This window comes from Falco biarmicus, chromosome 9 (assembly GCF_023638135.1).
Source record: "Falco biarmicus isolate bFalBia1 chromosome 9, bFalBia1.pri, whole genome shotgun sequence".
Classification (NCBI taxonomy): Eukaryota; Metazoa; Chordata; class Aves; order Falconiformes; family Falconidae; genus Falco; species Falco biarmicus.
In genome coordinates, this window is record NC_079296.1 from 3,903,740 (window position 1) to 3,925,212 (window position 21,473).

At 43.3% G+C, this 21,473-nt stretch overlaps 2 protein-coding genes across 5 annotated transcripts in view; one reads left to right on the forward strand and one right to left on the reverse strand.

The window, feature by feature from the left end:
• Positions 1 to 13,043, reverse strand: part of RABGAP1 (RAB GTPase activating protein 1) — a 74,246-nt gene extending 61,203 nt beyond the window's left edge. Inside the window, exons 1-2 of one of the 2 annotated variants that reach the window (XM_056352997.1) lie at positions 12,951 to 13,043; positions 6,089 to 6,290 (exon numbers count right to left, since the gene is read on the reverse strand). In XM_056352997.1, coding sequence (XP_056208972.1) covers positions 6,089 to 6,238 — 150 coding nt within the window. In that variant the 5' untranslated portion in view covers positions 6,239 to 6,290; positions 12,951 to 13,043. The remainder of the gene's footprint in view (positions 1 to 6,088; positions 6,291 to 12,950) is intronic. The other variant, XM_056352998.1, reaches the window with a different exon arrangement.
• A 5-nt stretch (positions 13,044 to 13,048) lies between these two features.
• ZBTB26 (zinc finger and BTB domain containing 26) lies at positions 13,049 to 21,470 on the forward strand. 3 transcript variants are annotated; one of them, XM_056353017.1, is made up of 4 exons: positions 13,049 to 13,135; positions 13,392 to 13,472; positions 14,941 to 15,170; positions 15,889 to 21,470. In XM_056353017.1, the coding sequence occupies exon 4, from the start codon at positions 15,899 to 15,901 to the stop codon at positions 17,213 to 17,215; it is 1,317 nt and encodes a 438-aa protein (XP_056208992.1). In that variant the 5' UTR covers positions 13,049 to 13,135; positions 13,392 to 13,472; positions 14,941 to 15,170; positions 15,889 to 15,898; the 3' UTR covers positions 17,216 to 21,470. The 3 variants fall into 3 exon arrangements, with proteins under 3 accessions (XP_056208992.1, XP_056208993.1, XP_056208991.1); XM_056353018.1 differs by lacking the exon at positions 14,941 to 15,170 and having other exon boundaries at positions 15,889 to 16,823; positions 17,474 to 21,470; XM_056353016.1 differs by lacking the exon at positions 14,941 to 15,170 and having other exon boundaries at positions 13,050 to 13,135.
• Positions 21,471 to 21,473: the final 3 nt, after the last annotated feature.

Sequence of the window (21,473 nt, forward strand, 5' to 3'; positions counted from 1 at the left end):
GATTACTTTCAAAGTAGTCTTTAATCACCAACTACAAAGACTAGCTTATGATGGAAGAAACTTAGAGCTGGCCACAGCCCAATGGTCCATAACAATTCTCAGAACAGTACCAGAAAGGGCCAAACATAATTAAATATGCTATGTGGTCCATGGGCAAGATAGCAAGGTTTCACAGGACGAGAAGAATCTGGAACAGGATCCTGCCATCACGCTGAGGAGAAGAGGTAGTGTTTTAATTCCTAACACTCATCTACAGCCTGACTTGGCTCACTGAAGTCAATGTGAAAGCATGAAGCAACCTAAATGGTGCAAAATTACGTCCTAAGCTAAAAAGAGCACGAAGACATTAATTTCAGGAAACTCTTAGGTACTGTATCTGAGGAAACCCTTTGTCTATTCTTCTGCAATTATTTGGGAAGTGACTGATGCTTTACGTAGTTTAGAAATCACACATGGAAATGAGTTTACAGAAGTGTTTTACCAGATGGAAGTCAGAGAAAGGTACTTTGTTCCAACACTTGAGCTGCTGCTGGTTATTATTGTTGGCACCAAACCTCAACCCTATGAGCAGATATGCATTTCTATATCCTTATGCATCTGTAAGCTTACCGACTTAAGACGCTACACGCAAGCTAATAAAATCCAAATTGTGCAACTAGCCCGAGTTCTTAAAAAGAATGTCAATGAAATCTTACTAAAGAAAACTTTCTTTTTAAAAAAAAATCTGTAAAATAGGATGGTAAAGAAAGAAAGTAGTTAAAAACAGGAGGAAGAACACAGAGCAGACTGAAACCTGCCCGTAACACAATCTCAGTATTAAAGCAAATTCCATCTGCCTCAAAACTAGCATCTCACGGTAGAAAATTAAATTAACTCGAAAGTACCTAAAGGAACCACCCAGGTTCTCACATTTTAACTGTAAATATATCAACCTGAAGTCCAGCTAAGATAGCTGAAGTAACACTGGAACAGATAATAGAACGCCTTCATGTAGGCAGATTAGCCTTACAAATAATTAAATGTACCGAGTAAAACATCAGATGTCACTTAAATATGTGTATGTGCATTTCCACCAGGCATATCTCAGGAATAATTACAGTGAGATTAGAGGTTTCTCAGCCAAGTCAGAATTCTGACATATGGTTACATCCTTCACATCCCCAAAGACAGACAAACTTCTCAGTTTAGAGGGGAAAACAAAGAAACATGAAGCTTACTTACTGTCTTCTCTTTCACACTCAGACTCACAATCTCCAAATAATTATCCGTATCTGCAGCCTCTATCTGCATTGCACTAAAGGTGCAAACTGCATATTAGTTTTCTGGTGAAAAATAACTAATGCACAAGAATATTAACAAAGAACAGAAACTTCTGACCTGGAATTACTCTCGAATAGAGCAAAATACAATTACTTTAAGAGAAGAGAAGTTCCAGATCCCTATTCTTCAGAAGAAAGTAGGCATAACATGAAATTCACAGGTCATGAAAAAAAAACCAGCAAGCACACAAGATCCTAGAGGCAGAAGAGACATTAAAAAAGTAATAACCTAGCAACTGGTTTACTACAGAATCTAAACAGCAGCAACAAAAACCTGTGAGATGTTTATGCTCTTGAAACTCATGCTCAAAGTAATTTTTTAGTATGGATTAAAATACATCCACGTACCATCTGGGATCATCTGCCAGGAGCAGGACAGAGTAATTGCCTTACTCAGCTGTACATCCATAGAAGCATCAATAACTAGTTATAGGATTCCACAGATTTGCATTTTCCTCCCAATAATTTCAGTATTCATTTGCACAATTCATCATGGAAGCAATGGAAAATCTTGTACAAGCATGTGGTCAAAGGCATAATCCTTTTAACTATCAAGTTGATTACTCAGGTCCTTGCAGGCATTTGTCAGAAAGGTGATGATGATGATGGAAGATGCACCATACTACTTTACTGCACACAGTTTACATGTCTTGCAACAAAATGTAATGAATCAACTATGATGTCCTGCCAGCGCTGTTAAAGCCTATCTATAAAAACCCTAAAGCAACTTCTAGTTTACAGGTCGCGTTTTCTATGACACTTGAAGTTAAAATTCGTTCTGGCAAAAATGCATCTCATATGTTTTTCCGCACAGTGATTAAACAGATGTCAGTCTGGGTTTGGGAAAGAAAGGGGAGGAATTTATATCCAGTGAGAATTAAATGTTGTAATGGTATGAACATAAAATGCACATGAAAAATGTTCTATTCCATTAAGATTACAAGCCAAAAAAGTCTGAACGGTGATCCACTGTATTTGGTAAACTAAACTGTATCAATTACTTTATCTAGATACTGCCCTATAAAACATGACCTTGAAAATAGAAGCTCCCAAAAACAGTAGTGACAGGTAAAATACGAGTCCAAGTTTTTACGGTGTGACAGGAGATAAATACTTGTTAAAAAAAATCAGTCTCAAATATTCTAAAACCTTCTCATCAAAATCTTAATTTAAGAAGTTAATTTAAAGGGATCCCTCCAAGAAAGCCTTCCTTCTCAGCCCAGGCTACCCTCAGAAAGAGTTCTGAGAGCCACAGTAAATGCACGTTTGGGCTGGAGGAGCTCTGCTGTTCTCACAGTCAAGTGCAACAAAGCAGCTGCCCAAGAAACGAGGCCTAAAACACAAACCAAGACTGACTTTCCATCAACCAAAGTCCCTTATGCAACCATATAAATTCACCACATCATGGGAACAGCGTACATTAAGACGTAAACATGCTCAGAACTTTATTGCAACCCAAAAACCCGTAACAGGCAGCAGAACAGAGTGCAGAACTCAGGGCAGAAGGGAGGACACAAGGTGTCCCCAGGCAACACATCACATAGGTTTGCTTGAGATAGAGGAGAGAAACCATTTACCCTAATCATTGTTTTCTCCATTTCTCATAAAACTGAAAAATAATTTTACTGAACCTTTAAATAAGATGTAGCAAACTTCCATTACAGCTACATGGGGGATTTACTAGCAGTGTAGTTTATTCCGTTCTCCTGATGCACGTGCTGCTGGCCTCGGCTGCGAGAGGTCTCACTGCACCGTGCTGCTCAGCAACTCCAACAGCGTGCTCCAGGAGCCAGGCTTTCGAAAACCCAGCTCAGTCCCACTGGCGGGGGTGAAAGCAGACAGGGACACAATACCAGAAAGCAGAGACAGCTAGCAAATTGTATTTCTGGAAAACAACCACTGACAACTCCTCTTCAAACTGAACCAAGTACTTCAGCACAGACAAAAAGCAAAAAACACACTTATTAATTATGACCAACTGAAAAAACCCACAGTTCCTGATTCTATTAAAAGAAATATTTCTCTGGACTTTAGAAAGGACAAAAATAAAAACATGCATTAATTCAGTTCACAGCACTATTACTTCAAACCATACCATACCAACAAATTTGAAGTGAGAGCCTTAGGTTTGATATACAAATTTCACAGCCTATGGCATTCAGCAAACACAAGCCTAAACTTGTAGCACCATCCTCAGACTGCGCTTAGCAAATGAAAGATCCTCAAACTGCTTTTCTAAACAAATAAAACACCAGAAGAGGACACCTGCTCAAATAGTTTGCTTTTCTTAGTGGGTACATCAAAGCAAATGGGTTTTGACATATACAAACAAACTGACTTCCCTGTAAGTACCAAAGCAATTGCTTCTGGAAAAAACTCATCTCATTTGTTCCTATGAAATATACAACTTCAGTTCTCATGTTGTACTGTTAATATTAATTTTCCATATACTATTTAAACAGCTTTAGATATCACAGTGACAGTACTTTTAACATACCTCTGACAACCTTCACAACTCCACTTACCCACACACACAACAAACAGTTTAATAGGGTACAACTGACTACTGAATCACTATTTGCAAGCTTAAAAAAAAAAAAAAAGACACCAAGAACAAAGCCATGTTCTATGGCAGTATGTCTCTCTTCTTGTAGAACAATACCAAAAGACAATGCCTGTCCCTAAGAACAGCTAAAAAGTCTTCCTGTTTCCTCTGTTACAAGTTTTCACCTCCTTAAGCAGAAGGAGGGAGGTTAACAGGAAGATCCCTGCGTGGGAGAACTCAGCCTGCGTACCCAAGGTTGTACACTTCCATCCATTGCTCCGACTGCAGCCAACAGCCCAAGAGCACATACTCAAACCACACATACTCTCAAATGCCACGATACTGAAAGGCTCAAGGGGAATCACTTTGTTCAAGGACTGTGCTCAGTCTTGGCACCAAATTCATAAAGCACCTGATCTTTTAAGACCTGCAAAGCTCTGTGACATTCAGTGCCAAATCAGGGAACAGCATAACTTTATATTACAATCATTGATGATCAGGAGGCAGCAACGTTAACATTCTTCTTTCTTTATCAAGAGAAAGAGCATACCTGTAGCCAGCATTTTATAAACCACTTTGGAAGCAAACACATGAGAAAAATTTAAGAAATAAGCTTCAGGAGTCAGTTTGAAATTGATTAAGGATATTCTTCTCTGAAATATTTACAAGCTTTATGAAGATGACTTTATATACAAGTCTCTTCAATTTCTTTGGTTGTACTAAACAAGATATAGCATGTCCTAGAAACACTGCAGGACAGCCACAAGGCAATCGTTAGACCAGCAATACAAATAGCTCCCCCGTGGAGCAAGAAGTGTTGCAGACTACAGCATTCCATGTTTCCAAATTTTCCTTGGGAATAACAGGATGGAATGGAAAATCTGGTTGACTGTGTCTGTTCTCCTGGGGTCTCAAACGATGCATCACAACTTTGGGAGCTATTTACATACACTGCCACGTAAGCATTCCCAAGGTAAGCACCACCATGGAGACTATTCTGAATTCTTAAGTATTTATAGCTGCTGGTATTTGCAGCATCTAGAAAGCCAAGCATGAGGTTACAGTCTTTTTTCACAGATCACCTGTGATTGTTCAAGAAAATTTCAAATTTTTTTAGACTATCCTGTAATGTAAAAGTGGCGATCTTCTGCATTAGCAATAAAACATAAGGGAACATTTTTGCCAGATTAAATGAAAGTAAGATCTTGAGACTCTTAACTAATAGAATTAGCTTGAAGTCCTATGTAAAAGAAAATAGCCACTGAAATGGCATGTATTGTCCAGGACTCAAAGGAATGCAAGAAAAACAAAGCAGCTGGGAGGTAAAAGCAAGATGAGCAAAAGCATCAAGAAACGTTCAATAAAGTCTCTGTTACAATTGCTGTTAAGGAAAAGAGGAACACTCAGTCCAACACGCAGAACACGCAATTTCTTATCACCTTTAAAGACACTATTTTTAAGACATAGATGTGATTGTCAATATCAGACTCTTGCAATGGTGGAATATCTTTCCATCTCCCACAAAGACCACACTAATTTGACTCACTCTAGGAAAGATCCAGTTTTCCACGCATTAAAATGATGGAATTTGGAGTGTTCACCTTACTTGCGTTGCTTTGCTTAAAGACTGCTGAAATACAATTTGGGATGAAAGATTTTCTTTAAGTAAAGGGGAATAAAAAAAAAAGAGTGACAAAGGTCTCTTTTCAGAACAGCACTTTTTAAAAGTGAGAAGATGTCAATGCCCCTCCAATTCACACAAGCCTACCATGTAGGCTTGTGTTCTCAGATTCATGCCAAGTTGTTAGTTATAACTCCACTTCTACATTTCTTAAAGAGAACATTTCACATTGGGGAAAACTTTAATATATGTTTGAATTAACAGATATGGTCAAATCAAGTGTATGACAGCATTGCTTATCTGAAAGCTGTGACAAAATCATGGTTCCAAGTTCTTGACAATCAGTCTGTTTCATCCTAAGCACTTCATGACCGATTCTGCCAAGTGGGAAAAACCCCACAGGTAGTGATGGAGAGAGATTTTACTCAAAACCTAATTACCACCTCTGACATCAGCAACAGTAACGCAAAAATTACTGGCAAAATCAATTCTTGAATAAGTTCTCCCTTCCGTCAAGTTTTCCACAATAAAGAAGTCCCTCTTTAAGCTCTCTATGGTTAGTTTTAGAAGGATAGGGAAGAAACTCAGGTTATTGATTCTTACCTTCAGTCCTGTTTTTTCATCATCACTACCATTATTTGTAGATGGTGTTTCATCCCCTTGCCTGGAAACCAAGACAAAATCTTCACTGTTAAGAGTGGATACCGAGTCTGAAGAGACACTGATTTTTCCAACAGAAGCCTTGTCATCCATGACTTAAAAAGGAAGTTCGATTCATGAATGAGATTAAATATGTTATAAACTCCTGAAAAACAAAAATCATAAAAATACTTATATAAAACTTCATCCTAAAACGCTCTTTTCAGAAACCTGCCAACTAGTTATAAGAAGTAACACATCTGACAGCATAACCGAGTGGCAGCTCTTCTGTCAGTGTACGCTCACAGTCCTGCTCTGATTTTGCTCAGAAGCATGCCACTATCAGAGCACTGGTTTCCATAGCCCACAAAAGGGAAGTTAATAGACCTTTTTGCAGTATTTCATTATTATGTCAGGCACCACTTTCTACACACAGCACCAAACAGGCCCCTGGAACACACACTACACCTGCTGACAAAGGACTCGTGTTAAGGCCAGAGCTATAGAGTCCATTACTTTCCTCAGATAATCTGCCTTCACCTATGGTCATGCAAGAATGACTTTTGTAGCTATCAGATCTCGCTGTATGCTGCGGTCTCGTTCTTTTGCCCCAAAACAAGAATTAGATGTGGAAGGATGCTCTAAAACCTTGGGACATACAGAATTTTATGAATCCATGCTGAATCTTCTGTACTGTAAAGAACAATAAAAGAAAAGATTTCCAAGAAGCAGGAAGAACAGCGTAGGCTGGATCAGTACTGAGAATCTGAGCCAACAGAGGATTTTAAAAAGCTGGAACTGGCACTGAGAGGCATGTGAAGAAAGGAACAAAAGGTGAAGTTCATCTGTACACCTTGAACTCTACAGCACAGATTCTCAGAATCCATGGCTCAAAACAGACTGCTGTGATAAAAATGGGTGACAAAAATTCCCAGAAACCCAAATATACCCTTATCACAATGGCTCGAGTCTTTACATACTCCCAAGCACGACCAAACCCAAGTGCTTTTTCAGCCTGAGGTTCCGCCCTGCGTTTGGTGGAGCCCTGTCCCAACCTGGCTTCCAGCAGAGCACCAAACAGCGGAGAATCATCGCATTCGTCCCTCAACCAAGAACAATGCACCAAAAATAGCAAAGCCTGCTTTTATTTCTATCAATACCCTTCCCTCCACAGCCACTAATATGAAATGAAACCTGCCAGGAGGATAACAATTATTTTTTTTTCCCCTCTGGGTTATTTTTAACCTGATTACTTTACCAATTGAGTCACTCTGTGGTCCTGAAATGTGTTTCAGTGGACAACTGAAGCAATGCATAAGAGGAAGCACAGATGTGGGTTGTTCATGAGTAACAATATACCTATGATTATTGGGTTTCATTTTCAAAGGCATTTAAGTTATTTAGATAACCTTTCAAAAAACATTTTAAGATCCACTGACTTGAAATGAGAATTACTGGCTGAGAAATGTAGGTATTTTGAAAAGTTTTACTCACTGTGTGTGTCTAGCTAGTATTACTTGCATGTACCTTAAAGACAGGTCAGAGTTCTCATTTCTAAAGATGCTTTTTTTTTTAAAAGAATTCATATTAAAACATTTCTAATTCCCTATTGCACCATCTATATATAATACACAGATCACCTGAAAATTACTAAATCAAATATTCTGAAACAGATTAAAAACAAGCTTCAAACACCTAAGATGCCTTTAGCTTTACTGTTTCCATTCAAACAGTGCAAACTTATATGCCACACAAAGACGGCATGAATAGAAGAGCGGACTTTGATCGCAAGCAGCTGTAAAGATCATCTAGGCAAGGATCAGTTTAGTAATTTATTTTGGTATAGTACATCCATCTCCAAGTGTTAATTTCAGCTGTATCCAAAGTCTTTCAATCTGACACCTTTCATCAACATTAACTTCAATTAAAGAAAAAGCATGCCATGCTTTTCCATACTCCTCCTTCTAGCAGCACGGTGTAAACAGACACCACGCTTGATCCTGCGGCACAGCTGGCTTAGCCTAACCCCGACGGTGGTTTCACAATACAGCATTGCAACAACAAAAGCTCTCAATTAGTCCAACTTTGCCAACATTGAGCAAAACTCTTACTGAAATTACACAAGATAAGAGAGCACAGGAAAGGGGACAATGTTAGTAGACTACTCTAAGGAGCTCTTATTTATTAGTGATGTACCAGCAAGCAAGGCTCAATGGCCCAGCCGTGCTGGAATCAGTCACAGAGGTTCGCTGGATTAAGGCTCCAACAGTTGAGGTACAAAAGCAAGGTCTTAAAACACTAAAAATGCTGAAATATTGCCTGAAGTTAATGAAAATTTCCACATCCCCATACTTTGCTTTGCATGCATTTTATTTCCTCTGTTGCTTGTTATCAGTTTGTTCCATGCAGATTACTGCACGGATCATTTTACCTGAATCAGAAAATTCACAATGGCAGAATCAACAACAGGAAGCCCATGAGCTCGTTAAAATGTGGGCCAGCCTAGAAGGGCACACATCAAAGCCCAGCAGAGCAATTAAGTGTGGCAGGCTTATTACTCCTCTGGAATCAAAAAGCAAGAACAAAGAGCAACAGTAACAGTGCTCTGCAGTAATACCTGTAACTTGCCTAAGATGTGAAGTTTTTCCTGTTGCCCCAGTTTAGAGAAGTAGGGGAAAAGACCCCAGATCTCAAGTTTTAATGTTTCTCAGAAGAAGCCAATGTCTCATCCCTTACATGGGAAGAGACTTTGGTTTCCACATAAATAAAATATGATCTTTTGAATTCAGCATAGTTTAGTTCCTGACATAAAACTGCACCACAATAACGTAGTATTTGCCGGAAGACACCTTTACACCTCTACGGGAGATGGAGCATCTAGGTAAAATGCACACCAAGAGGCACATTTTTACCAACTTAGTTACGTGGGTGAGCACAGAAATAAGTGGGTATCCCTAGCCTCTCCTCACAAAAGAGATCATGAGAAAAAGCTGCAAAATGAGAAAGTCAACACAGCTGGCTCTTGGGTCACTGCTTTCAGTTTTATTTAAAAATCTAATTCTCAGTGCAAATCACCCTCACTGCTGCTGCTATACAGTGCTGCAATAATCAAACTATCTGGTAAAGGACTGTTCTCATTTACCTTTAAAGCAACCAAACAGCAGCAACCTACCTTACTCTATTCAAGATAACATGCAAAGGAACAGCAAAGACACCATCCATCATGCTAAAATCTCAAACTGGAAAACAAACCTATCAAAGTTCAAGATTAGTTACACAGATTTATAAAATATTTATCCTTTACTTTCCTATCCTCTCCGAAGTATTTGGCACCTGACCTGCAACTTGTGATCAAATTTTTCCTTTTAAGTACTGCCAGAATGAATTTAAAAGAGCTTAAAACAAACAGTATATAAGGAAAACCCAGAACCCCTTCCATTTTGCATTACTGTAAGAGACTGACGCTCGAATGCCACCTTGAGACGTGCAACAAGTGAAGCAAGGCACTCATAACTGCGGCTGGTCTCGCTCCATTTCCAAGGAGCACCTGTTTTCTGGTGTTCGGAACATCCACAGCCACACTAAAAGCCAGAGGGTAAGCAGAAAAAACCCAGTGTTTCAAGCATGAACTTTTCTGACTGTTTAAAACAGCAGTTACCTTTAAGTCAACTGCAAATGCATTTTAGTAGTGAATTTAGAGGGGAATACAACACAGAATACGCTTAAGTTTCGGGTTTTCAGGGTAGAAAAGAGAAAAAGCGTGAGCACAGGCATGCAAACTAAAAAGGAAAAGAGATTATTTCTTTCCCTGTTCACATCTTTCTCAGCTTTTATACTTCTGCTGCAATTCCTATAGCAGTTCCCCAAAGTAACAGTATATCTGATGAAGAATGTACCAGATACAGAAGAACAATATAACAATAGGAACTAAATTACTGAAGAATAGTATAATTCAAGAAGCTACCTTGAACAACAAAGTCAGAAAGCTCGGCATGCAAAATAAACTTAGATCCTCTATACCCTAAAATACACAACCATTAAGTATAACGTTAAAAAACATGGAAAACAAGGAGGTAGCATGCAGCCAAGACACTGAGCTAACTGATTCAATACAAACTGATTCACTGAAAATAACAAGTTTTCTGTTTGTATTCCTCTGGCTTTATGCACAGCTTAACAATAATAGCCAGTACAGTTCAATCTAAGCTTACAAAGTTCTGCTTTCCTAGTTTTCATCATTAGCATCTTGGCGTGGGTGACAAGTGGAATTTGTAGCAGAGCTCAGAAGCTTTCCAACGTACTTTGCAAAGCTGTGTTATGACAAATAAGCCAGCATTCTTTAGAACTCAGCTCTTCACAGTCTTTGACACCTATGGCTTTTTTACCTCCACAATTCACATAGTGTACACTTACTGTTTTACAAATTCACAGCGAATCCTGAAAAAAAGCCTGGAAAATACTACAGCACAACACTGTCATCACAGGCAGTCGTGCCAGGTGTTTCAGTCTGAGCAGCATAAGAGCAAAAGCGATGTCACACTGACAGACACATGGGAAAGGAGCTGTAGTTTGACTTTTTTTGAGCACATACACACCGCCTGTGTCTTACAGCGGCTTTGGAGAAAAAACCCAAATACACAAGAAAGATCAATCACTTGCAACTCACCTATCATGTGATTAGTTTGCATAATCACATGTTTGATTTTACCCACCTTCCCTGTGCAACACTCACCCTTGAATGCAACAAGTATTTTGCACTCAAGATGAAGCAAAAAAGCCACTGAAATACTGCACGTGAAAATAAAGATTCAGGATGACTAAAGAGAGTGATTAATAAAAAACAGCAACCACAATACTAACTTTTCTGCTCACTTTAAACACACTGACAGCCAGAAATGTTCTTGCTAACCCCAATAGCCAGACAGAAGAGCAGTATCATTATTTGGAGATATGCTGCCTCAAATGTCACCCCTCCACCCCCCTCCTAAGAGCAGAGGAGTGAGTGAATCATTAGACACTGTATGCAAAACCAGGCACCAGACAAAACACTTCAGCTAATGCAATCTTTGTTAACAGTCCTTAACAGATCCATAGCTATTGCCAAAATAATTTTGCTTTTAATTTGAACTATCTGCTCAGGGGACAAAAGTCTAATTTTAGGCTCTTGTAATCCCAGAAACACGCGGCAGGTCCTGGGAAACCATGGTATATAAAAGAAATGCTGACACCGCCTTAGCTAACCCATCACAAGAATGTCACTGGAATGAATTAACTCCGAACGGCTGGTTCATCCGCTGGCGCTCCATGGGCATCAGGGGCTGCCTGCACAGGGGAGCTGGGACACACAAGGACACAACACAGGCTGGAGGCTGGGATAAAGGCAGCACGGCCAGCGGCTAAACAAACTCTGAAGCTGATGCTCTGTACACTTCTGGAGCTCCTCTCTCATTAGGATTCAAACAGAAACGGAGTTACGCTCACCAGGCAAACACAGCACTGCAAAGACATGCTGTGAAAGAGCTGAAAAAAGGCGAGTTACGTTGGGCGCAGGCTGGTGAAAGCTGGCTGCACGTGGGCTTGGAAAAGGAAAGGAAACTCCTGTGCCAAGCTCCATTTGCTAATTTGTTTACTGTGTACACAAAAATAAGTTTGCTCAGGTCCTTGACCTTTTAATGGGAAGCAGAGGCCTTTAAAGAAAATACAATGTTTCTGAAATTTAACTGGCAATAGGTTAGCCCACGCAGGTTTGCATTTTCTGATGAAGTACCCAAAAATGTCAGGAATCCTATCAAGTTGTGCTTTAACAAAAGGAATAAAACTGGGAATACAGCTCAAGCCATAACTGTACAACAAAACAGGTGCGCAATATGGGTCTCTGACTTGTCTTTAGCAGCCATGACCTGCTGCCTCTCTCCAAACCTCTCCCGAGTGTTTTTCCTCCTCCTCTCTCCCCCAGGATGCCCAGAACATGCAAAACTACACCGACGAAACCCACCAACTCTACTTCCACCGCTCCGACCTTCACTTAATTCTTGCTGATCTGTGTTTTTAAAGCAACTTAGCACAGCCTGTTTACACTCAGTTTTCACCCGGATACAACCAGCCCCAACCCTGCTCCTCTGGGGGCGGTCCCGGTGGGATACACGTCCCGGCCACCGGGAAGGTACAAAACTACCGAGAGAAACACCCGTTACGGCACGTGAAGCCAGGAAAGGGGTCTGGGCGCAGGGAAACGCCACACCGCCGGATCCATATGGAAGCAACAGGCGCCAAGCCGCACGGCCCGGCCGCGGAGCGGGGACCGGGCGCCCGGCCGGTACCTCAGCGCCGCCCCCCGCGGCCCGACACAGCACGGCCCCGCCGCGGCGGCCCTGGGGCACCAGTGTGTCCTCGGCTGGAGGGGCCAGGCCGGCGCCCCCAACCCCCGGGGCTGCCGAGGCCGGGCCCAGCCCGGCGCCCTCCGCCCGCCCCGGGACCCGGCGGCGCCCGGCCCTGCTCCCACCGCTCCCACCGCCGGACGGCCCCGCGCCGAGGCCGCGGCCCCTGGAGGGGCGGGAGGGCAGCGCGGCAGGGGCAGACGCGGCCCGGGACGGCGAGGGAGGGGCGCGCCGGTGAGGGGGCGCAGCTGCCGCACGCCCCTCGCCGACCAGGGACGGGGAGCGGTGGCAGAGCCCCGGAGCGGCGGCGGGGCAGTGCCCGCACAGCGGCTCGCAGGCGCCGCGGGAGCGGGCCGGGGCCGCCGGGTGGCGGCGGGAGAGGGGCGTCCCAGAGGGCGGGGGGGGAATGGGGCGGACGAGACCCGGCCGGCAACGCGAGCCCCACCTACCCCGGCCGCCGCCGCCGCCGCCTCCCGGTGCCGGGCCTGGGCCGCCGCTGCCGCCCACCACGTGACCGGCGGAGGGGGCGGGCGCCCCGCCAGGCGCTTCCGGGTGCGGGGCGGAGGGCGCGCGGGCGCTTCCGGCGGCCGAACAATGCGGTTCCGAGTCGCCGTCCTGGGCTGCGGCGGCGGCTGTAGGTCCCGGCGGGCCGGCGGGGCGGGGGCGGCGGCCCCGGAGCGGGGTCCGGAACGGGCCGCGACTCCCGCTGCCCCCGCCGCCGCCGCCTCTGCCGCGGGCCGGGTTCGGCGGGCGGCCCGGCCCGGCCGGGGGCGCGGCGGGGCGCGGGGCCGCCCGGGGGGCGCGGCTGGCGGCCGGGCCAGGCCCGGCGCGGGGGCGGCGCGACCCCAGGCCCGGGCGGCGGCTCACGGCGGCTCTCCTCCCCTCTCTAGGTCCGTAGCCGGAGGCCGCGGCGTGCGCTGCGGCAAGAGCGGCCGCGGGTGCCAGCGGGGGGACGCGGCCCGGCGCTACAGGTACCTGCCCCTTCCCTTCCCTGCGGCGGGGCCGGGCGCGGGGCGGCGGGAGCGGGAGCAGGCGGCCTGCCGCCGCCTTTGCAGAGAACTTCGCGTTCGGGCGCCGTTTGTAACAGCGGCGCGGGCACTCGGCCGAACTCTCCTGGAGGGAGCATCGCCTTCCCGGTTATCGGGAGTACGGAGCTCTCCTGGAGCATCGCTTTCTTGGCTATTTGGAAGCAGGGAGCTCTCCTGGAGCATCACTTTCCCGGCTATTGGGAAGCACGGGGCCGGGAGCCGGTGGCCGGCCGCGGGCAGTAACGGCGGCGACAGCACCTGCTTCTAGCGGGGGGCTCCCGGCCTGTGGGGTGCGGCCAGCTGGGGGGAGGCTGCGTCTGCCCCCCTCCCCAGAAAGAGGGCTTGGGGGTCATTTGAGGGCTTTTTCTTCTTTACCTTTTTTTTTTTTCCCTTGGGGATCAGTAGTAGTGGAAGCTGAACAAGTGCCAAGGCAAGTCTCTTCTCTCTTTGGCTTCTTACGATGTGGCTCTTGCAAACCGCCCGGGAGGGCTGAGTGGCTGGAATAGCTGTGCCAGCTTAACGGCGCAGGGTCATGGCACCTTGGCGAGGGCCCTGTAACTGCATTTGTGTTGTAGTAGCCCAAGGCAGAGAACACAGGCTTACCAGTAGGCTTCCTTTGTCACCTCTAAGAGAAAACAAAGAAACTGTTTGGTAATGCCTGAAATTCGCTGAAGATACTTCGTGGAGATCTGTTGCTGCTGTTCATGTCTGCCAAAGGCTACTGCCTCATAAAGTTAAACTTTTTGCCCTAGGAATGTGTATGAGTCAGGCAGTGCTGAAGACAGGATGACTGCAACTGGCAGATCTATTTTCTGTAGATTCAGCAGAACTGGTTGTACTGCGGAACGATGCTACCCCTGTTTCAGAACTTTCCATGGCCCCTCGTTTCTGAAGGCTTCTGAAATCCTTCAGCAATTTTTTCATGCCATACACTGGAAGATATACTTGATCCAAATGATAACTGATCATCAAATTAAAGAACCCTGTTTATTAACAGGTACTTCTAAAAATGTTCTTTTTTGAACCCTTGTGTATTCACTCGTTTTCACTGGGCGTGACTCCATTCCCATTATGTACACTGAGCTGGTATTTCATGCCCAAGAGAGCATTATCTGCTTTTATCTATAAACTTCAAAGCTTCCTTTCAAGCTTTATGTGGTGTTTGTAGTAGTTGTGAGGTGTAAGTTTTGCTTTGTTTTGTTATTTTATCTTGCCAAATCTTGCATCATTTAGTCTTCTGTGATTTCTTCACTTCCTGCAATCCCAGTTCTCTGGCAGGGTTGCGTGAGCAGTGTTTCATCAACAATCAGTGTAGTCTTACAAATTCTTGAAAGAACTGTTGAAAGACAGAAGGTTGATACTTGCTTTATGGAAGATGCACTGTTCTTCATTCCATGTACTATCAAACAAGAAGAAACTTCCTAGAGGAGTGATCTTCCAAAGAAGAAGACAAGAAACAAGACACCCTACATTCCCTGGTTATTCAGAATGGGGAGCCATGAAGGCATGATTTATATAATGAGGGGCCATACAGAAGATTTTTCTGTGATCATCTTAAAAAACAAAACAGAACAGCACACAGCAAACCAACCCCTGCAAAAAAAAAAAAACAACCCAAACTTAAAAGGACAATCTAACACGGTGCGTTAAACCCAGTGCTGCAGATATTGCAAAGCTCGCACAGGCCTTCTTGCTAAAATCTGCCATGTCAAAATTGCGGTTACTGCTGATGAGACATGTTGTACATCAATATTCCTGCAAATTGTGGGGTGTCCTAGGGTAACCGTAGCCATTTTTCTTGCAGTGTAAGTCTTAGGAGCACTGTATGGATAGATACAGAAGGTAAAGAGGGATGTTTGTATGTCTGGCCAGTGCCGGGTTCTGTCTCACTTTGAATTAATTTGTTATGAAACCTATTTAGGCATTAAAGGAAATCAAGAACCAGAAGCTAAAGGAACGTTCCTTAGCTCGTAAAGACAAAATCTCTGAGGAGTTTTAATGTAGAAGCAAAGCTTAATGAGAACAAACACTGCTAAGAATACTATTATGGTTTCCCTTTAAATTCCAGACAAGTAGTTTGGAAAACATCTTAACTCTTTAGGATACTGCTTCACATCACCTCTATTTTATATTCAAGCTGCATTAAATTAAAAAAAAGGTAAAAGATACTGTAAGGCAAGATGTAAATTTGATATTTTTTTTTGTTTACTTTTAGCTTGTAATGGACTTTAGTATGTATCTAGAATAAAACATCTGATTAAACACACTTTATATTACTACTTTAGACCCTTCTAACTTGCATTTTAGAAAACAAAAAAGTTCTCACCTGGTTTTTTTTTTTCTTGCTGCTTTTCCTTAGGTGTGCCAAAATGTCAGAAAGATCAGATATTCTTCACTTCAAGTTTGACAATTATGGGGATTCGATGTTACAGAAAATGAACAAATTGAGGGAAGAAAACAAATTTTGTGATGTCGTGGTTCATATAGATGACGTTGAAGTTCATGGGCATAAAATTGTGTTTGCTGCTGGCTCTCCCTTTTTAAGAGATCAGTTCTTACTAAATGACTCCAGAGATGTAAAAATCTCTATACTGCAGAGTTCAGAGGTGGGAAGGCAGCTGCTTCTCTCCTGTTACAGTGGCATTCTGGAGTTTCCCGAAATGGAACTGGTAAACTACTTGACTGCCGCAAGCTTTCTGCAGATGAGCCACATTGTTGAGCGATGTACGCAGGCCCTCTGGAAGTTTATAAAACCGAAGCAGCCATTGGAGAGCAAGGAGTGTGAACAGCAAAGTGACTCCTCTGAGCTGAAGGAACATCAAGGAGACGATGACTCTCTGCAGCAAGATTCACCTTGTATTCAGCCTTCAGAAGACAGTATGGACATGGAGGATAGCGATATTCAGATCATCAAGGTGGAGTCCATTGGGGAGGTAACAGAAGTTAGGAATAAGAAGGATCAGAACCAGTTTATTTCTTCGGAACAAACTGCACTGCATTCCTCAGAGCCTCAACACTTTCTTATCAACTCCACTGTTGAAAACAGGACAAGTGAAATAGAGCAAAATCACCTCCACAACTATGCCCTTTCATATGCTGGCAGTGATAACATCATTCTGGCCTCTAAAGATATGTTTGGGCCTAACAACCGAGGTATAGACAAAGGCCTCCAGTGGCACCATCAGTGTCCAAAGTGCACAAGAGTATTTCGGCATCTGGAAAACTATGCTAATCACTTAAAGATGCATAAACTATTCATGTGTCTACTCTGTGGCAAGACATTCACTCAGAAAGGTAATCTTCACCGGCACATGAGAGTGCATGCAGGCATCAAACCGTTCCAATGTAAGATCTGTGGGAAAACGTTCTCTCAGAAATGTTCCTTACAGGACCATCTCAACCTGCACAGTGGGGACAAGCCCCATAAATGTAACTACTGTGACATGGTTTTTGCGCATAAACCTGTTCTGAGGAAACATCTTAAACAGCTACATGGTAAAAATAGCTTTGACAATGCTAATGAAAGAAACGTTCAAGACATAACCGTGGACTTCGATTCATTCACGTGCAGCGCTGCTACAGACAGTAAGGTCTGTCAGCAAGCTGATGCAAGCCAGGTACTGGATGCAGGGAAGCTGCCTCAGGCTGTGCTGGGTTTAAGAAATGATAGTACCTGCGTCAACTAAGCAATTAAAACCAGCCCTTTATAGGGATCGTGACTGAGAGGAGCAAACAGTTGGTTTGGGCTCTTACCTAAACTAGTGGTATGCCCTGCAAGGCTACAGATGGATGGCTGGCGGGTTGGATTGCAAAACCTGGCAGGTCTTCAGCCATCATTCTTAGTCTTACTTGATATTTTCTGTGAATAGCGATCTTCCTTCAGGTTTCTGTCTGTGTCTCTACTGTGGATTATGGGGTTAATTGTTTCATTTCTCTCTGATTAGGAGACTCAAGACTAAGACCTTTTGAAAGACTGTTGCTGTGGGCTGCAAGTAAACCATCTGCTGTACAGTTAGAGGCCTCTCTGTGTCTGGGCAGATGGAGGAAAGAGCAAAGAGGACAAGTCTGTGAGATAACCCAATTTTTTTAAATTTTTTTTTTTTAAAGCACTGGATAACCGAAAGCACTCCATATAGTTAAATTTAAACTTACCTCTTAAAATTATCTTTCTCTGATCTTACCCCTAGACCCCTACAGTTGAAATGAAGTATTTTTGCATTGCTTTTTTGCCCTTCTAAACTCTTTCAAGAAACTTCTGCTGCCAATCAATGCTATCATAAAAGCTCTCAGGGTTTTTAACCTCGACATGCATTATGAAAAGACAAAACCCTAAATGATTTGGCAAGGTTAGCTGATCATTGCATAGAACTGTTCAAAACGAAAATAAACTGCAGCTCTGGAATGTGAGAGGCCGGTGCCTGGAGTGCAAGTATGACCTATTTCTTGTGCTGTCATACTTAGAATTTTTAAAGGCCACTTACCAGTGTACGTACCAAGACAAGCTAAACATTTCAAAACTAAAAATAACCATCCATCTTCCATAAATTTGGTATCACATAAGCCACAACAGTTTTTGGTTCAAGAGCAAAGCTGGAGTGGAGAAACACTGCTTTTTTGACACTGTGAATAGAATCTGTTTCAAAAGCTGCAATGTGTAACAGCTCCATGCTTGCTTTTGGGTTTTATTTTGCTTTTTTTTTCTTCCCCCAACCTCCTGCCATTTAGTTCTTTTTTACCTCTCCTTCTTGATATCTAATAAGGGCCACATGTCAGTTAACTTAAAAAAAAGGATCAAAAATACCTGCCATGAGAACATTAACAACAAAGGTTTTTGATTTCTTGGATGTTCAGAGAATATTATTATTTTTTTTAAGTGACCTGCATAGTTCATGACCGTTAGTGTTTTACAGAGCCTAGGATGAGGTATAGGTAGCACAATTTCTGTAGGTTAATATATCAGCTATTGACTGTACTCAGCAATACCTCTTGTATACCGCCTTAAACATCAAATGTAGCGGGAATGACGTGTTAATTGGGATTCTGAGATTACACCATATCGCTTCTCAAAAGTGCCGTGGAATTATCCGCATCCCAATCAGGCTGAAAGAAACTAATTTATCTGAGGAACACCATTCCCAGTAGAACAGCACTCTTATTACATTGAAGTGTAGCATAGACTAATAATCAAATGGCTGATCCTCGGTAGAGAACTGCTGTTTGTATTTGGAATAAGTGTTTCTTCCAGTGCAGCTCTTTTCCACAAGGTTTGCCATGAGGCTGAGATTATGCTTCCTACCTAAAAGTAGTACTGTTTGTGTGTTTGAGTGAGGGGGTGGGGGTGAACGGCTGCTATTGTATGGTTAAAAATGCTAAACAGGTATGACCAAAGGTGTGTTAGAGCAAAAAATGTTTTGTATGTAATTAGCAAAAGTTGGTTTTGATCTTCAGATATGTGTGTGTAGAAGCCAGGATTTCCTTACACAGACATTACACTGATGGACGATAAAAAGCATTAATATTGCAGAACGCTTTCAGAAATCCACGTACTTTCAAGTAGAAAAGGAAGGTGATTCTGTGAATCGTTTTTTGCAATTGAGTTCTTAAACTACTGTACTTGACTGTTACATGAACTATTACATGGACAGCTGTGATGTAAGCAATGGAAACGGAGTCAGGGCATTATACCTTTCAAGTTGTAGCAAATATATTTAGGCCTAAGATCTAACTATTTGGAACTTTTTAAAGTTACTGTTCAGGTTCATGGGGCAGAAGATAGGTTTGCATGGCAAGAAAAACTTTTTCTTCTTAAAGCCACCTGCTTTCAGAATAGTTTTGAGCTAAAAATGACCGTGACAGTTGCATCTGACACTTGCATTCTGTCTTCAGGCAGAATCTTCCATATCATTCAAACATTTTGGTAATTTATTATTCACTATATGGAAATAAGTTGTAGTGCTAATATCAAAATGAAGATAGACATGGAGAATAAGAGCTTGCAGAGCCAGGTCAATGTGCTGTGAGGGACTAGTGAATAATCTGACCAGATATGAATATGGACATGCTAAAGAAAATGGTTTTCTGCCAGAGAAAGGAATAAAACTGTACAAGTGCTAGAAAAAGTGGCAGTAGAATGGACAGTATTGAAAGCTTCGTCTGTCTGGGAAGTTATTTTTTTTTCTTGTGGAATTAATGAAGCTGTAATGTTACTGTAAGGAGAATACAGTTTGTTGAAGTAGCTGTGGGTGACCTGAAGCTGATATGAAGAGACAAGGGGTTTCCTAAGAAACAAAAAAAGTGATTTGGTCAAGATATATAGGTTTTCAATCCACCCTGTGCTGTGGTGATATCAACGTCTGAGAAGGCTGAGACTGCAGGCCGTTCAGTTAAAAGCCTGCTTGTGGTCATTTGGTGAGACCATGGCAGAAATAAGTAGGAAAAAGCAGGAGTGCAGAAGACTGCTTCTTCAATGAAAATGGACGCATCTGTTGGATGAAAAGTGACTTCTTACTAATGTATGTGCTTTTGGCCTGGCAAAAGGGTGCAGACCAAAAGATTTATGCAGGAGACAGCTGTGTGACTCCAGAAGCACTGGAGATCTAAGAGGGCAATGCACTGATGGCACGGTGCATTGTCGGTGCATTCGGTGCGCGTCGGTGGTAGAGTTCATCCAAGATTTGCCCCTATATGGAACAGACAAGTGAAAAGTATAGAAGAGGTATTAGAAAAATCTGGCTAATGCTTCTTCTCTGAATTATAGATTAAAATGGAGTGAGAATTATTATAAATGGAATATACAGAGGCAGCTTGATTATAGAATAAGATGAATTTAATTGTCCATGTATGTAAAATGTTGTCTTCATTGCAATGTCCCGATTAGTGAAAGACTAGATCCATTGGTTGTTGCTACTGATGCTGCATATTCAGATGAGGACTATGGCAGTTATCATAATCTGTGTGTTAATGTGTAGAATACTATTTGCTGGTAAGTGGATAGTCTCACAACTTTATGTGCTGTACAACTTCCTGCATATTCTAAAAATAACTGAAGTCTATTACAAAAATATTTTAATAACTCCTTGAATATATTAGGATTTTTTTTATGTTTGCATTTTATTTATTTATTTTATATAGAAGAAGAAAATCTTAGAACTCTTTAGGTTTACCAGAGGTTTAGGCTCACCACTTTTCTGAGTGGTGGTTGCTTGTGTAGCGTGTGTTCCTGGCAGCATACGGTGCAGCTGCACAGCCTCCTGTCTAGATCAGGGATGAGTCTTTCCTTAATTTATTTTTCTTTTAGAAGACCTGTTTTGCAAGTTAGTAACTGATAAAATTGAAGTGTCAGTCTTTTTTCTCCCCTAGCTTTTTGGCAAAACTTAGATAGCTGCCGCTGAATTTTTTGTTGAAATAACTGAATTGTGTGGGGCTGATTTTGGTTCTGGAGTCGTCGGGAGGAGTAAAGGCGAGGAGGGAGAATCCAAATGTGCTGCCAACTGAGGCTGTGGAGAGGATTCTAAAGTCACGTTAAATCTTGGTTCAGGGGGCAGGCAGCTGGCCCTCCCGCGGGGCGAGGGCTGAAGGCGGAACGGACGTTTTTCCTCCGGGACTGTAACCACGGCCCAGCATTAGCTACCTCTTCAGTGATGGGCGAAGGTCTTACACTACGCGTAGTTACCAAAGCAGGCGGGGCAGCGGCTGCGGGCAGCGCCCCTCGTGCCCCGGCCCTCGGCCTGGCCTCGCTGACGGCGCCTGCTCGGGCGGCGGGGCGGAGGAGCCCCCGGGCAGCCGCTCCCCGAGGGGCCTTACGGGGGCGCCCCGGGCCCGTACGTTGCTACCTCTACCGGACGTCGGGCGAGGCGCGCCCCTGCCGGCGCGGCGCGGTGTCCCCCGGCGGCAGCCGCTGTAGCAGTGCCAAGTCTTCTAATAAACGTGCTGCTAACTCTGTCT